The sequence below is a fragment of the Dermacentor andersoni genome, chromosome 2, assembly GCF_023375885.2.
Source record: "Dermacentor andersoni chromosome 2, qqDerAnde1_hic_scaffold, whole genome shotgun sequence".
Classification (NCBI taxonomy): Eukaryota; Metazoa; Arthropoda; class Arachnida; order Ixodida; family Ixodidae; genus Dermacentor; species Dermacentor andersoni.
Window position 1 is genome coordinate 59605166 of NC_092815.1, and position 16179 is coordinate 59621344.

The 16179-nt window shown below is 45.6% G+C and overlaps 1 protein-coding gene across 3 annotated transcripts in view; it reads right to left on the reverse strand.

The window, feature by feature from the left end:
* Positions 1-1233: 1233 nt before the first annotated feature.
* Positions 1234-16179, reverse strand: part of LOC126542230 (uncharacterized) — a 33342-nt gene continuing 18396 nt past the window's right edge. For 2 of the 3 annotated variants that reach the window (XM_050189196.3, XM_050189194.3), the window contains exons 2-4: positions 6811-6946; positions 5772-5827; positions 1234-4644 (exon numbers count right to left, since the gene is read on the reverse strand). In XM_050189196.3, coding sequence (XP_050045153.2) covers positions 3761-4644; positions 5772-5827; positions 6811-6946 — 1076 coding nt within the window. In that variant the 3' untranslated portion in view covers positions 1234-3760. Of the gene's footprint in view, positions 4645-5771; positions 5828-6810; positions 6947-11165; positions 11711-16179 lie in introns of those variants that run through there. The other variant, XM_050189195.3, reaches the window with a different exon arrangement.

The following is a 16179-nucleotide window of genomic DNA, read 5'->3' on the forward strand; positions in this document are numbered from 1 at the left end:
CACAAAACTGGCGACTTTATACGCATATTCCGTAGTTGCTGCGGAGACCTTCGTAAGGGCTGTTTGATTGTTCCTTTTTAAAGGGACACCATAGAGAAAAAATGATTTAGTCTGCGTTGGAAGAAATCATTTCAATACCAAGTACACTACTCTTGCCACGAGACGACACTTGATAAGCCAGAAAAAAAGACCCCCCCCCCCCCCCCTCCGAAAAACTGAAAAGACTGGTGGCGACGCCGCATTAACGCTCCCGTACAGCTCACAGTGACGTCATGGTTCTTGACAACGCCTACAAGGTCCTAGCTAATTCTTTAGCAGTAAATATAGACCACATTGTGTGCGAAAGGAGTCAAAGAGTGAAGATGGCAAGTTTCGCAAACCTTTACTGAGCCAACGTGGCCCGAATACGAGAAAACACTTTCAAACTTGTGACGTCACACTGACGTACCGGCGCGATGGTTTCGGCGAAAAAAAAAAAAAAGATTCTTTGAGCTCTATTTTCTCTTATAATAACCAACTTGTTATCATGAAATTAACGGCAACGGAGTTTTCAAAGAATAACTTATCAATTTAAATTGATTTATTGTTTTTCTTTAGTGTCCCTTTGACACTAACAAGGCGACAAGGAATTGGAATACGAGCTTACTTCTTTAACCTAACATTGCTCTTACCGTTTAAGTGGGTTCGATGTTCGATATTGAAAGCACGATCGTCGTGCCAAACGTGATTCGCAAGAAGTACGCACAGGTACCCAAAAGGTAACTTGCCCAGCGGGAAAAGTTCGAGGTGTTGGAAAGAATATTTGTGACAAGGCTCTGGTTCATCGGCTTCGAGACGTCCTTGCGAAACACTTTTTAACGTTTCCGGTATAGAAAAACTCTGTCCTAATGGTGTATCATATTTCTAAAGTGCGTAAAATCGAAAGAGCTTAGTTTACTATATATTCTTTTCTTTCCCTTCACAGGGGTTGAATTCACAAGAACAGACTGGTGGACTAGTTCGTACTGCATAACTTGAGGTAAAGTGCAACATAGCACGTAGGACTTCCTGCCCTTCTGTTGTCCTACGTGCTCTCTTGCGCTTTAACTCAAGTTGTGAGTTTATAAAGCCCATTAGAAGGCCATACAATGGATGGCGCCAGGGTTCTTGTGCGTGCAAAAGGTCTTTAAAGCATTATGTGTGTTGCGTGGATTGATAGTTTTATTTCATTGTGCATTAAGCGCGGTTAGACTGTTATGCTTATCTATCACATTTTATTGTTTCAGAGAACAATGACTAGAAGCTCAGAGCACGTAAAAAAGCACTGGAGAAGACAAAAATAATCATTGTGTTTTTGTACTGCGATCAGCTGTTATTGCCGCATTCCCTACCAAAGATCTCCAGCTGTGTCTCGTCCACAGCAAGAAGGGATCATCGTCACGTCGTCACGATATCGATAAAATGAAATAGAGCTGTTTGGGGAAAAGAAAGTGCCTAAGTGTGTATCAGACCTGGCACGTTACCGTATGAAAGCTAACGTTCCAGCCTGCGCTATGGCGGCTCACGAAATGCGACCGCTAAAGGCAGCAATGACTCATGGGGCCAATGTAGGAGCCAGTTTAACACCTTTATTCTCAGACGATACTCGACTCGTAGTTTTTCCGCCACTCCACCGGGTTGATCACAGTGCCGTCCCTCGACTGAATATGACGCTACACTTAATAAGAATAGCCGCGCAGTGTCAATGAAGTGCACTGACCACGGCTTTTGAGAAAGGGCGCTGCCATCCGCTTCCTTGAGTCGAGGTGGAGTGTTAGCGAAGGAAAGTTTTAGAATACGGGGGTAAAACCGATGTTCTAGAACGCTCCTTCACTCGAACACTATGTATATCTCAACTGAATGATGATGACTTATTGGGATTCCCCTACAAAACGGGATGGCGACAAATAGTCACCTGCTTGAGCTAATCAGTATATAGATATCTTTAGTTTAGCATTCTGTATGTTTCCCTAATCTTTTCTTTCGCCTTAAATGTTTCTCGCTCCCTTAAAATCTCTGTATGTACATTGTACCGTTACCAATGCCTGCAACGAATCTGGTACAATCAGTTTCTTTTGTGCTTGTTTCCCACTAATACCCCAATATCTCGACTGCTGACCGGTTAATGCTTCCACCCGCTTTAAATCCCAGCGCTTCTGGAAGGCGCACGTTTCCTATAGTTCTCGCTGGGTGAATACCTTCGCATTCTATAAGGATGTGCCGAGTTGTCTCCGAACGTTTCGCTGCAGCACACAAATGAATCATCCTGTTGCGAATACTTTCTCTGGTATGTTTTTGTTCTCAGGCAGCCAGCTCGCTCTCAAATAGCAAGACACTCCCCTTTGCGTTAACACAGAAATTTTCCCTCCTGATTTCTTTCTTGCCACCTTTTGTAAATCTCCATGGCTTTGTTTATTTCTATAATTTGTCTCCAATTTACTGCCTCTGTTTCTCTCATTTCATTTGTACCAGTTCTGGCTGCCTATTCACACTTTGAATTACCATGTATCTGGTTGCCAACTTTCTTGACTTCCTCCTCTCTTCCGTGCCTATGCATTTGAGGCACAGATATTTGTGCACTTTAGACGGCCATATCTTTTCATCCATGTTCCTTAGCCTTTCTTAAAAACCAATTTCGCTCTGCGCTTCTTTGATTTCAAAAGAGACCCAATCCATGTCTCCCTGCACTACCTCGTTCGTGGTTTTACCGTCTGGCCCAGGCCAACCGGCCCACCGACCTTTAACTTCCAACCCCGACATGATGTCTGATTTTAAGCACAGAATGCCATTTGCGAACGTTACAGCTCGCACCATTACACCCTTTCCATATTCCTCACACCACCTCATATTTATTATAGCCCCACAGAGAGTGGATGGCAACGCTGCTCCACTACAGAAGCGGTCCCTCTGCTGGCACTTCACTGCAATTCTTGAGAAGCGCAGCGCCTTCTTTGGTCGATGGGTGGCGCTGTGCTCAACTCGATGGAGTAGAAGATAATCTTCGAGTGTAGGATCGTTTGAAAATGCATGGCATAGGCTAACAACGAGGTGATACCAAGCAAGCGAAAGACTGACTGGCGTGCCGCCGCAGTTGTTGTGGAAGAAGTGCCCGAAGGTGTCGGCTCGAGAAGTGTCGGCCCAAGCCCGCTTGCAGCGCCCGCGATAGAAGTTGTTAGCAATCTCGTCTGCTCAGAACTGTTCATTGTCGATGTAGGGACCAAAATGGCATCAATGAAGCTTGCGGTATAAAAGCTGTTCTCAGTATGGGATGTCTAGCTAGCGAGAACTGCACAGATCTCTGTATTCCCATTTCACTTTGGCTCAGTAAACCGGCTTCAAGGAATATTTCCAGAATATTCTCTTCACAAAATTGAATAGTGAAGAGATTGAGTTTCGTTTCGTGCGAGTGCAACGACGACAAGGCTACAAAAGGCTTCTTGTTCATGGACACGTATGCGAAATAAAAGGCACTTGGTGTCTTGTTTTATGTCAATACTAAACATTCTAAATAACCGCTAAAAACTTTCTCACTGTACAAACATTCTTTGGAAAAGTCCTTGGCTGACGTGTTGACAAGATCTGTCCGATTTATACGTCTAATAAAAGGCGAACGATGTGGTGCAAACTATTGTTCACTCCGCATTCAGCCTATTGGCGAGGCAGTTCGTACATTTAAAACTCACGGTATTATCATATCACAAGCCCTACCTAGAGTACGTAGCTCACGCTGACGCGGCCACCCCTAGGATTCCGTCGGGCGACGCGCGCGGCCCGCATCCCACACGCAGCAGTCGCAGCAGAACACGTAACGGAGAATGGCGTTCAATCTTCGCGCGTCGAACACACTGCACTTCCGGTCCGGATGAAACAGCGCATCGGAAGGCGGCACGGGTGACGGCTGTTGCGCCACCACGCGGGTTTCGCCATTGCTAACACAGGTGCGAACAGTTGCAGAAGCCTTGTTCTGGAACGAAGACTTCGGGCTGCCCGTTGCGACGAAGCACGGATTGTCGTACGCGCGGCACCACACGCCGCCGTTGCGGGTGTCGCGAGCATCTTTGCACAGCCTCCTCGGCAGCGTCACCTTCTCGCTTACAGACGCGCTGATTGTGGCCACGCTCACGCGCGATCCTTCGTGACTGACGGGCTGAGAGTAGGCATGGTGTTGGTGACCATGAGGCAGCACCTCACCGGCCCCGGTCTCTTCTTGGGCGTAAAGCACCAACCGCTTCCGGTTGAAGCACTCGTCACCGCCGCCAGAGGACCAAGAGGCTCGCTGGCCGGCGGCAGAGGAATGTGAAGGGGAGCAGGACAGCTGTTGCCGAGAGGAGAGTATCACGTCTAACGTCGAGTTGCTCTCTTGCCGAGGAAGGGCGCGGATATTGTCCTGTGCCTCCTGGAAGAGGTCCAGGAAGCGGATTTCCGAGCTCGCGCTCCGTGTGGTGCTGAGCAGGTAGTAGAGGTACGTCTTGTGTCGTTGCTCCTCGTCCTCATCGCTGATGCTCTGGCCCGAAGGGCTCGTGCCGACGTAGAAGCGCACGCCGGGATTCGGCGTGATCAGTGTCTGGGGCGATGGGTTGACCACCTCGGGACAGCTGGCCCAGCGGTTGGGGTTCCAAGTGTCATCTGTGGGAGAAAAGTGGTAAGGACTTTAAAGTAAGGGTCGATTTCTTAAACAGCCACTTACGACGTGGCTTTAAACGAATGCCAGGTGCAAAGAGACATTGTCTTGGATTGCAAAGTACGCAACCGGTGGAGAGCAGAAGACCAGAACGAAAAAGAAAAAGGTTCGGTGACTAAAAAGAGGGGAAGGAAAAGGCCGGAAGAGAAAGTGGAAAATACAGAAGAATAAAAGCTACCGAATAAGTTGCACAGAAAGAAGGAAACATCACTGGACTATTTCGTAACTGTTTATCTAAGCTATAGAGAGGTGGTACTAAAACGGCACTTGGTCTGTACACAATCCGCTATGTTGATGTGCACTCTCAAAAAATACCAGAAGTAAATTAGAAATCGTATGAGCCATTTACGTTGAACTTCTGCGATGCAGTGCTGCCATTGTGGAATTGAATGACTGCCGCCGTCTTTTTAGGCCTATGTCATACTAGATGCCGCATGCACCTTTTATTTAGTTCCTTTGAGCTCGTTACATTTCTTTCTTTTTGTTCGCAGCGAAGTACGCAGAATTGGAGTAGCAGAAGTAAACAATAGCTAAACTTCTACACTGGAAGCAGCTGATAACAGAAGAAAACAACTTTTCATAGTTGGCTAAGCACCCACAATGCAACATTGCTGCACTGTGCTATATGTACCTCAGTATCATAAAGCTGAAAAGGAAGTCTGTGGTGGTACTTGAATGACTTGGCGGTATAGTGCCTATAGTAATATTATTTAGCACCTATCGAAGGTATTCAGCAGTGATATTTTTACGTAATATTATGATGATGTGAAAATATTTAAAAGCGAAAATTGTTGACAGCTCTGTGCAACTCAACTTCTCGCGTTAAAATAATCAAGTGAAACATATGCTTTGCATACACTCCGCATCACTTTGGTGCTTCGGTCCGAACTACATAATAGTAATATCGTTGTAAAAATAGTACTGCATCTATTTCAGTAGCCAATTACATTACTAATAAAAATGAAGCGACCGAAGTTCTCTGGGGCAACATCCTCTTTGGTCACATACAGTGAATGCTCCCTCCCATTTGACCGCAAGCGTTCAGACTCACTTTAGATTACCTGTCACTCACATTCAAGTTGAGTCCTCCGAAAGCGCTTCAACCTCTTGTAGAACTCAGGTGCGTTCCTGCAAAAGTAAATCCATGCATCAGAAAAAGATTATTAGTGTTTTGCTTGCTTTAGCATTCGTTCATTTATCAGACGCCGAAATATGGCATGCTCGCGTTTGCTATTACTGGAGTACGGTAGCAAATATTCAACAGGTTGATATCAGGATAGAGATGCAAATATTATTAGATTCGCGTACTCCTAGGGATTTGGAACGAACGGCCAACTGCTTTGGGAATACTAGTAATCCCAGATTTTCAAGAAAAACATTGTTCCCGAGTTTTTTTTTATATATTGACAGCTGTAGGATTTGAAATGGCGAGAAGTCGTTTAACTACGTCATCACTGTATTCGCCGTGCTTTCGACGCGGTGTTTCCCGCCCGAAAGCAAACTGATGAACTTGTATTTTACATAGTAGGCGCAGCAAACACAAGTGCAGTTGACAGAGCTCTCTCGAAGACATTGGTCCCTTGGAGGGATTTCTCTTAGATCCTGCTGAAGTATAGTTGCAAGTACAAACGCTCAACAGATATATCTTAGTGCACTGTACAGGGAAGGCGAGTTCGGTGAGCCGACGATGCATCGTTCAGCTGAAGGTCCGTAAACTGCCAGCTTGTTTTTCCTTTCTGTTCCCGTCAGCATGGCGGCGTGTCTGACGATGCGTGTCGAAATCACGATGTCCTCGAAAGCGTCTCAGTGGCTATTGCTCTTACCATACTCATGTCAAAGGCGGCGCTCAAGCGGATAAATTGTCGACAAGCTCCTCAAGGCTGGGTGCGGCTGAAGGCGATACTCCTACGTACCTCCTCCTCCTAGTTTTCAGCGATAGCGTTCCGAGTCATTTGTTATTCATAAATAATGCAAAATAGCAAATCCAAGAAAATTAGTGCTATCACGAGTGGCCTAGTTTCCAGCTTACCTGGAGTGTGTTAAGGAAATTTCGGAGAAGCAATCACAGGTCAAAACGAGGTAGGTTCAAATAATGCGGCTCGAGTTCTTACCAGCTAAGATTGATGTTCTCCGTTGGTTCATCGATGGCAGAGATGACCTCGGACGTCTGCCTTTGAAACGCAGGCCTCTCGAAGGCAGGCGAGGCCGCTCTAGCGCAGTCATCGAGATCGGCGTCTTTTGTAATACCTGCAGTCGATCAGAGCACTCTCGATTACACCCCAGCGCTTTAGAGTGGGCGTGGTCAGCCACGCGGGTCACGAGTGGAGAAACCCGAAGAACGAGTCCTGCGCGAGCAGGCAGTTCTTACAATGAGACAATGAAGCCTTTGTGGCTGAAGAGCAGCAACTTTCGTGGCGCGAAGAAAGTCGATTGCATTCGTCGGGCGTTACATGAAACCGGTCGACTTCACATGTGCTGCAGTGTTTAGCCCGTTACATCATAACGAAAAAATCGAAATAGTTCAACGGTAACACGTATTGCGAAAACGCTGTGCAATTTGTCTTGTTTTCTGCATACCGATGCGCGAGGCAGGCAGGCCCGTACAGGATTTTGTGTTATGGCGATTGAATCCCTACAAGGCGCCGTTTATTAGTTTCTTTGCGACGTCATCAAATCATGGTCGCAAACCCTCGGACGTACTGTAGAGGGCGATGACAGGGTGGTGGGGGTGCTCTGTACTACTGACACTCCGGCTACCAAAGACGCCATCGCGACGTTCCTGGATATCCTCAGGTGTTTGTGCTGCAACGGAGCTCTACCTAAGCTTGCGGCTTGCAACTTTTCGGTTACCGGAAACGTAGCTCGATAGAGAAAGATACGTTTAAACGTCTTGGGGAGGACAGACAGACAACGAACTTTATTTTATCCTGAGGAGCTAAAACCCATAATTTCAGTGAGGTCTACCCCATTTCGGATAACTGGGTTAGGCCGGAGGTGAAAGGGTTCGACTGTCTGTTGTTTTATAGTAGAGCAGTGTGCGTCCCCATACTCTTCTTGCTGCTTCATTGAACAAAAATACAATACTTAGAGTAAATAGCCACACTCAAGAAACATGCTACAACAAGTAATAGCTAACTTGGCGATACTATATTACTCCACAGAAAGAGTTAATGCGGTCGCCACTGCCGGTTTCTTATGAGAGCGTCTGGTGCTAGCAACCATGCCACGACGTTTGGCGTGGCAGCTGCAATCCGGGTGGTATTTTGCCGGCTATATATCTAAGTAATGACAAAGTAGCGCCAGTAAAACAAAACGATAAATCACCACATATGACCTGTGCCCCCCCCCCCCTATAGTGTCGGCTGATATGTATTATAAAGTACGCAGACCTCCTAATGGAATAGCACATGCTATTCAACGGCTTCTTTGATTTCCCTATAGTTTTTATATTCAGTCTCCCCATTCTTCAGCCACTGGGTATGAGCCCATTATTCGCCATCTCCCAGACGGGGCAAGTGTCACCTTGACAAAGGTTGATATAATGCCTGAATGTATCTAAATGCGTGAGGCACTTCTCTGTGCATACTACTGGCATAACGATTCTTTCCTAGACAAGCATCATATACGTCATCCTGGTGATATCGCTGGATAGACGTGTCACACCGTGAGTCCACCTGACTTGGCATTTGCATTTCGCCATAGTTTGTGAACGGTGTAGTGCATAAACTTAAATGACGCATGAAATTAAAGTTGTGTGCTGTGTGGTTCAGGACCATGAAAACTACACGTGATTACACGTTGCGTAGGATGAACATAAACGCAATTGTACGCGTTGCATTTAGTCGTGTAGCATTTAATTATCACTTCGCCAAAGCTTCGCTTCACATGTAGATACCAACAAGCGCGTTGGATGTTCAAATTTCGTCCCTTCACTTTTTCTTTTTCTGCTTTGTGTGTTTTATAGACCTGATAATTATTCCCTGACGTAGCTTTTCTTCATTCGCGAATACGACCGCAAGAGCGCAGCCCGCGCTTAAGGGCCGCAGGTGATGCAAGAACAACCGAGCCACAAGATTCCGTGGCGTGAGTCATAGATAAGCTCTCCTCTGAGGAAACGCCTGCTTGAATATGTCGCGATAACGGTGCACCGATATCGGGCACTTAGGGATACTGTATGTACATGTCCCACATGCTCGGAAATGTTCTACAGCACGCAGCATCTTACACATCCCGCAGACGTCGGGGCAGCCGGTAAAATCTCCCCGAAATGCTCAGAATCTCCACATGAGTGAGAGTCAGTTGGCCGCTGACAGCCATCGCCTTTTCTTTTTACGATGGTCCAACGTTTACTGCAAAGACACGAGGTTGTCTTCTAGTTAAGCTGGGCCATTAGTTCAAAATTCCCTTGTTATAGGATCCAAGATCCAAGTTTCTTGCTTAAAATACGGTTTGAGGTAGCTGTAAGGAAGATTGAAGAGCCTCGTATTGGATTGTTTATTCGAATAATCAATATACTGCTTAATATATCGCCTATCAAATTGAATCTCTGCACAATTATTGAGTCCGTGCGCAGGCGGCCACTAAATTTGATTCAGAACAGACATATACGGGTGACAAAATAGAGAGAAAAATTGTACCATCAAGAAATAAATAAATGTGTATTTACGTGACAAGTGGAAATGAGGTGGGCCTCATTACAAGGTGATGATGGCATATTGAAGGCGATCTCAGTGCCAAAAACCTTAGCAAAAAATGCGTATGGGAGAGGGCAAACAAAGAGAAAAGAAAAAGCTTCTCATAAACAGTGCATACAACTCAGATATATATCGAAGAGGTGCAGAACTGCTGGTCACGTGCCCCACTGTATGCATTAAGTCCGACTCCTACGCACAAAGTGAGCGCAGCAAAGTGTACATAGAGTTAAACTGGATTGTGTCTTCTAAGCGCAGCCAAAACTTAAAATGTCTCGCTTGTCGGAACCCACGAGAGCTTGGCCTCGATCCTTCTGTTGCTGTTTTCAGTAATGGGGGCAGCATTGGAGTGAAAGTCTTCCAAGCGGTGTGTGAAGAGTTCAGCGCATCGCTGACATCGCTATCGTTTCTGGAGTGTCCACTCGATTTCAAGCTTCTGGGTCACACCGTTCCTTAGTAATCCAAAATAAAGAAGGGGGCTGACAGATGTAGGAGCACACTGTGCACTATAAACGCAGTTGCACTCTTCAGGGTGTACATTTGTCCCACAACAATAATCGTCATCTGCCTTGTGTTTTCTTTCTTGAAAACGCCGCGCTCTCCACTTTCTTGTCGAAAATGCTATGTCACGCTGATAACGCACATGCCGTTCATGACCTGGAAGTACCGGGCTCGCAGCGTTAAAGAAAGGAAATGCGCGCAACACGTATGACGGCTACGCTCTTAGAAAAATTTACACCATTTGGGGCTTGTCCCACAACAATAATCATCTGTCTTGCCCGCATTTCCATTCTTTAACGCTGCGAGCCCGGTACTTCCAAGTAACCAACGGCCTGCACGTTATCAGCATGATAGAGCATTCTCGACAGGAAAGTAACGAGCGCAGCGTTCTCGGGAAAGGAAATGCTGGCAAGACAGATGACGATTATCGTTGCGTGGCAAATAGACACCCCAAAGGGTGTAAACATTTTTAGAGTGGATCGTTGTGGGACAGGATATGCCCCAAAGGGTGTAAATTTTTTAAGAGCGTGGTACAAAGATTATAAACACGGATAAGGTGCTTCAGGAAGGCTGGCCAACGTTTCGATAGGAGGACCTATCTTCGTTGAAGGTAGAGAGAGAGAGAGAGACAAAGGAAAGACAGGGAGGTTAACCAGCGATTATCTCCGGTTCACTACCCTACCGGGGGAGGGGCAAGGGGATGCGATAGGTGAGAGAGAGAAAGAATGAAAAAGACCCATACACACACACGCATACATATGATACAGAACCATTTCTGTAAGCACCGTCACGCAGTCTGAGAAGACGTTCCTAGCGTTACGCAGTGTCAAGATCTGAAACGTTCTGGGGTCTCAGATATTACGCCTGTTGTCGCCGCTTAGCACGCATAGGTCTGAAACACTTATACCTCGGTATATTTTCGCATTAATGTCTCATTACATTACGTTTACTGACATAACGTGGGTTGAGACACTTAATGGGGAAGTAGTAGTAAGGGTGAGCAGCTGCAGCAATAAGAACGTGTTCCTCTGCACAAAACAAATGTCGATGTAGCACAGCGCATGAGTTAGGCAGCCCACTTTTATCTATTTCTTTACCGTGGTTAACGTATTTCGATGCGCACCCACAGAGCCAGCCTCGAACCTCGCCACAAATGGAAATGGCTGCTCGTCTAACTACTTGCTCGATGATGCGATATAAACATGATCGAATTCAATTTTGTCTTTACGAACGGCGAACAGGCAAGAGGGATCGGTGATCTATCGGCAACTCACCTTCCGAAATCCATTTTCTCTGCATTACTTCCGTCTGGACGGAGCACACACAAACACGGAACTACACCGCGGTAGGGGCGCTGTAATCAATCTAGACGCGCCGACGCGGCGACAGCGGTGCAGAGGCAACGGCTGGCGAACATCGCATCCAACACGCTCCGATATTCAAATGACCGTTGCAGCGACGCCGAGCGCGACGGCTGGCAACCATGCGAGGACGTCTCGAATCGTGTAGTACACGCAGCCGCACGACGGGCCAACACCTTGTCTGCGCGTACTCAACGGTGCTCGCGCGCCCGGCCGGCCGTATTCACGCTATCAGCGGGGGCCGCCGCCACTTCAGTGCTCCCCTCATGCTTGCCTTTTCGTCCGCAATGAGAGATAATGCCGCGACTCGCTTTTTTGTTTTGTTGCCTTTTTCGGTTTCGTTCTTTCGCGCCTTTTTTTTTTTTCCCACTAGACGCTAGTTCCCAGTGTAGGAGTGTACGCGCACCCGGCAATACGCAGCGCGCTTGCCTACTACACCGCTTCGCCGATGTGTATAAATCGCGCCGAGGAAGACGCCTCTGCTTTGACGCTGCCGCCGCCGGCGCGCCAAGAGAGAGAGAGAGAAAGAAGGAGCGCGAGAAGTTTCCGCTGTCTTGTGCAACGCCGTTATATGCGGACTCGGGCTCACCTTTCCGCGTGCATAGGCCGTGCCTCGCTTCCATTCCCCCTCGCCTCATTTTCCTTTTTTGGAGGAACTGACGCACCAGAGTGTTTAGTCGGCTTCGGAACGTTCCAGGTGTGGCCTGTGTACACGAGGCGAGGGGAGCTTTCTTTGCCTGCGCGCCTTCCCTGGGAGCTCGCCGCCTCGCATTGTCAGCCCGTTCCCATGGCAGTGAAGGATAAGGTTCGAGCGCACGCGTACTGAAGTTTCGCCATTTTCCGGACGAATGGTCGCACGCCCGCCGGCCTGCCGTACTGCAGAAGAGCACAGACTGCCGATGTGAATCGCGAACGCTGCCGCGGTTTCGATTTCGCAAACGGTGCAGCGGGTATATCGAAGTCGATTGCGTCAGCACCAAGCGCCGCCTTCCGCGTTGGAATATTGAACTAAGGGTCTATAAATTCATTCAGATTTATATACGAGCCAAGCAATTACGTGTTACACTCATTTGTATTCTGCGTGTTCTCATCTGTTTACGTGCTCATCACATTCTACCTCACGGCCGCTTTTGTGTGTTTGTGACTTATAAAATTCATTGTGGTGCGACTTGCCTTTGCATTTTATACATGTGGTTTCGGCGAACTTTAGCCAGAGTTTCAAAATGTGCCGATGCACTCTAAGACGACGCGACCAAATACATGTTGCTCATTTTTGTATGTAGTGCGTCACGCAATTTTTGTATTTTGCTTAATTCGATAATTAGTCAAGATTAGTTAACCAACTGCTGAATTAACGAAGTTAGGCAAAAATAACTCCAATTAGAAAGTTGTAGAGCGGTTTGCAAAACGTCCGATTAGACAGTTTATAATTTTCAATCAAGTATTCGTGTTTTTCAGCTTACTGCGGATACCCACGAAAAAAAAAAACACATCATAAGAAGCCAACAAACATTGACACCAAGGACAACATAGTGGAAATTACGTGTACTAAGTGAATTAAAGAAATTATAAATTAATGGAAATGAAAGTGGATGAAATAACTTGCCGCAAGTGGGGATATGGATAGGTGTGGATATGATTAATAAAAATCGGGTCTCTCGGTTAACCCCCTTTCCTCTCGTTAAATAATACCACGTGACATACCCGCTTGCTCGCCGTAATTGCAGCGCTGCCAAACTGTCCGCGTACAAACGAACATAGCATCTAGCAGGGCGTGCTGCCGCTTAAAAGGCGACAGGGCAGTGACGAAGGCGTTGGCTTCGCGATTTACGCCAGCGATTCCCTGGCGGCGGTTCATGATAGCGATAAGCCGACGCAGCGGCAGCACATCTGGCTAAATGGTATGTTCGTTTGTGCGCGGAACGCTTGTGAGCAGTGCAATCACGACGCGCAAGCGGGCATGTCACGTGGTGTTTTTTTTATTTTATTTTGCGGGCATGCGCAGTCAGCTGAAAAACACTAGTACTTAATAGATAGAAAGACAGAAACTGTTGACTCGGACGTTTTGCAAACCGCTCTGCAACCTTCTAAATGGATTTCTTTCCCCTATAGCTTCGTTGCTTCAGAAGTTGGTTAATTAATCCCGCCTAATTATCTAAGTAAACAAAATACAAGAAATAGCGTGACACACTACATACAAAAGTGAGCAGCATGCATTTGGTCCCATCGTCTTAGAGCGCATCGGCATATTTTGAAAGTCTGGCTAATGTTGGCTGAAACACCCTGTATCTATGTGTTCGTGGGTGTAAAGGATTGTGTGTTGTGCATTTCTGGCTCTATGGACGTGGTTTCCTTTCATTTTCTTGCTACACATACTTTTTATATTTTTCTTTCGCTATGCAAAAAGGCGCAGCCGTCACCAGTATACAGTGACTACACTTCTTTTATTTTCATTTCAATAAAGAAGAAATAAAGCTGCCATATGCTGTCCTATTTGTATATAAACTAGAGATACTTGCTCCTCAAATGTTTGTGAAGTACGCACAGAGACGGAGAAACGAGTACACACAAAGGTGCCAAATGTGCGCTTATTTATGGTTCATTCAAGTAAGGCGGAAATGTACGCACTACAGAAGACAGTGAAGAACAAAACAATGATGGGACGGTTAAAGTTTTTCACTGCAAGAAAATTGCGGAATTTAATGGTGCTTTCTTTTTAATGTGCTTCATCATTGCACGGCACGCACCATGACTGTGCCTCCGTGAATGAGAGAGTGGTGTCACGAGATTATTACAATGGGTTGTGTGAGAGAATCGTAGCCAAGAAATAGATCGCATCTGATTATGGAAGCGTGGTTGAATAAGATTGCTCACTTTAATATTGGACGCTGTTCAGTGTCGTTATTGCCTCATGTATCACCTGGTACCGCGGCCTTCCCTTGTGCTTTTGCTTTATTTACGTTGTCTGAACACGTTGGCAAATATGCGCATGACCACCCGCGTACATTCAAGTCAACGCTTTAAAGCACTTCGTCCGATTTCCATCGCATCATCTCCCCTCCTTTCCTGCCGCTAAAAAAACTGGACAATCAGCCCTTTTCTCAGAGGAAAATGTTCTGGCACACTGGTTCAGACAAGCTTCAGCCCTCAAGGCCTTAAGGGCTCTGCTGAAGCTCTTAAGAGGAAGCTTTAGCTCGAGTGCTCCTATCTAAATACATGTAAAAGGAGAATTCGTTTTTCTCGGCAACCACTGCAGCAAATTTGACGAGGTTTGTTGCATTTAAAAGACAAACTTAAAATCTAGTGACTGTTGGTTTCGAATTTTTGAGTTAGGTCGTGAATTTTTTATTAAGAATTGCCAAAAATTGAACATTTTCAAAAAACGAAACTATCAAGTTTACGACTCTGTAACTCAGCCACTAAACATGATAATACAATTCTGTGAATTGCATCTAATAGTACATCTAAAGCGGACAAAATTGATGTGTTACACATGAATATCAAAAATATTTAATCATAGGGAAATACAACTTTTGCAAAACCGTTGTAACCGACGTAACAAATTCACGTAAGATGTAAAATGACATATTGAATTTGTCCGCTTTGAATGATCTAATGGATGCCGTTTACAGAACCGTGATATCAGTTCTTGATGCAGAGCTATGAATTTGTAAACTTCGTGCTTCCATTTTTTTCAAACGGTCAAATATTTGAAAATCGATTTAAGAAAATTCAAGCCCTAAATCGAAATTCCGCTTCCAACAGTCACTAGAATTTAACTTTCTCTTTCAAATGCAACAAATGTCATCAAAATCGGTCCAGGGGTTATCTCATAAAAACGTTTTTGCGTTTTACATGTATTTGAATAGGCCGCGTCGGAGTTGGGCCCGAGCTAAAGCTTCCTCTTAAGGGCTTTTGAATTGTGCGACCGACATTGAAAGTTGTAGCGCGTAGCATCGCCTTATTGTGCGAATTTTTTCCCTTCATTTTATTATTAGTTTCTTCACCTTTTATTCCTTTCACGCCTTTCCCCAGCACTGGGTAGCCATCCGGTACTTACGCTGGCTAACATCCCTGTCTTTCCTTCCCTTTTGTCACTCTCTCTCTCTCTCTTTCTCTCTCTCTCTCTCTATTGGAAACAAAACAGCTTTAGCAAAAGAATAATACTCGTGTGCTCCGATCAGCGTTTGAGGTTAGTTATGCTGGGGTATATATAAAAAAATAAGCTACTGAAAGCCGTTAGAACTGGCATTTCCACTTCTACAGGCACAGAAAGTAAAACACGTTTCGGAACTTTCTCTGGACCTTCCTTGACACTTCTCTTAAACACTGTCAACGTTTGCCGAAAGTGCCGCATTTTAGTTATGTCTTTGTACCGTAGCGCCGTTACCAAACATCATCAATTGCTACAACTGTTTTTTTCTAACCCGTATACGCGAATCTCTCATTTGATCATCATATTTACTGTTGTGAAAGTGTCGGCGACATATATCGTCGACATTTCCAAAACTCCGACTTAGCTGTGACTAAAAGCAGCGTTTCTGTACCGCATCATTTCCTTATTTTCAGAAGGAGGGATACTTCGTTGCACTGAAAGGCCAGACTTCAGGCATTCTTGTTGCTTTCCTAAGCTGATAAAACAATTTCGAAAGGTTTGAGATTGTGTGTGTGTTTCTTTTTTTGCTCACGTGATATAAAGAGATGTTGGCGCACAAATATGGCACCTACAGCACCTTGGTTCTTGAACGGGTGGTCTACATACAACATAGAATTACGTCATCGCATACAAGTTAAGATAACACCACAGCATTACAAAGAAACTCTAAAAGCAATAATGTGAACAAAAACATCACATAAAACAATGACATTACAAATAAATACTCGAGCAACGACGCGAACTTCACTGATATCATATATAGACAACGGT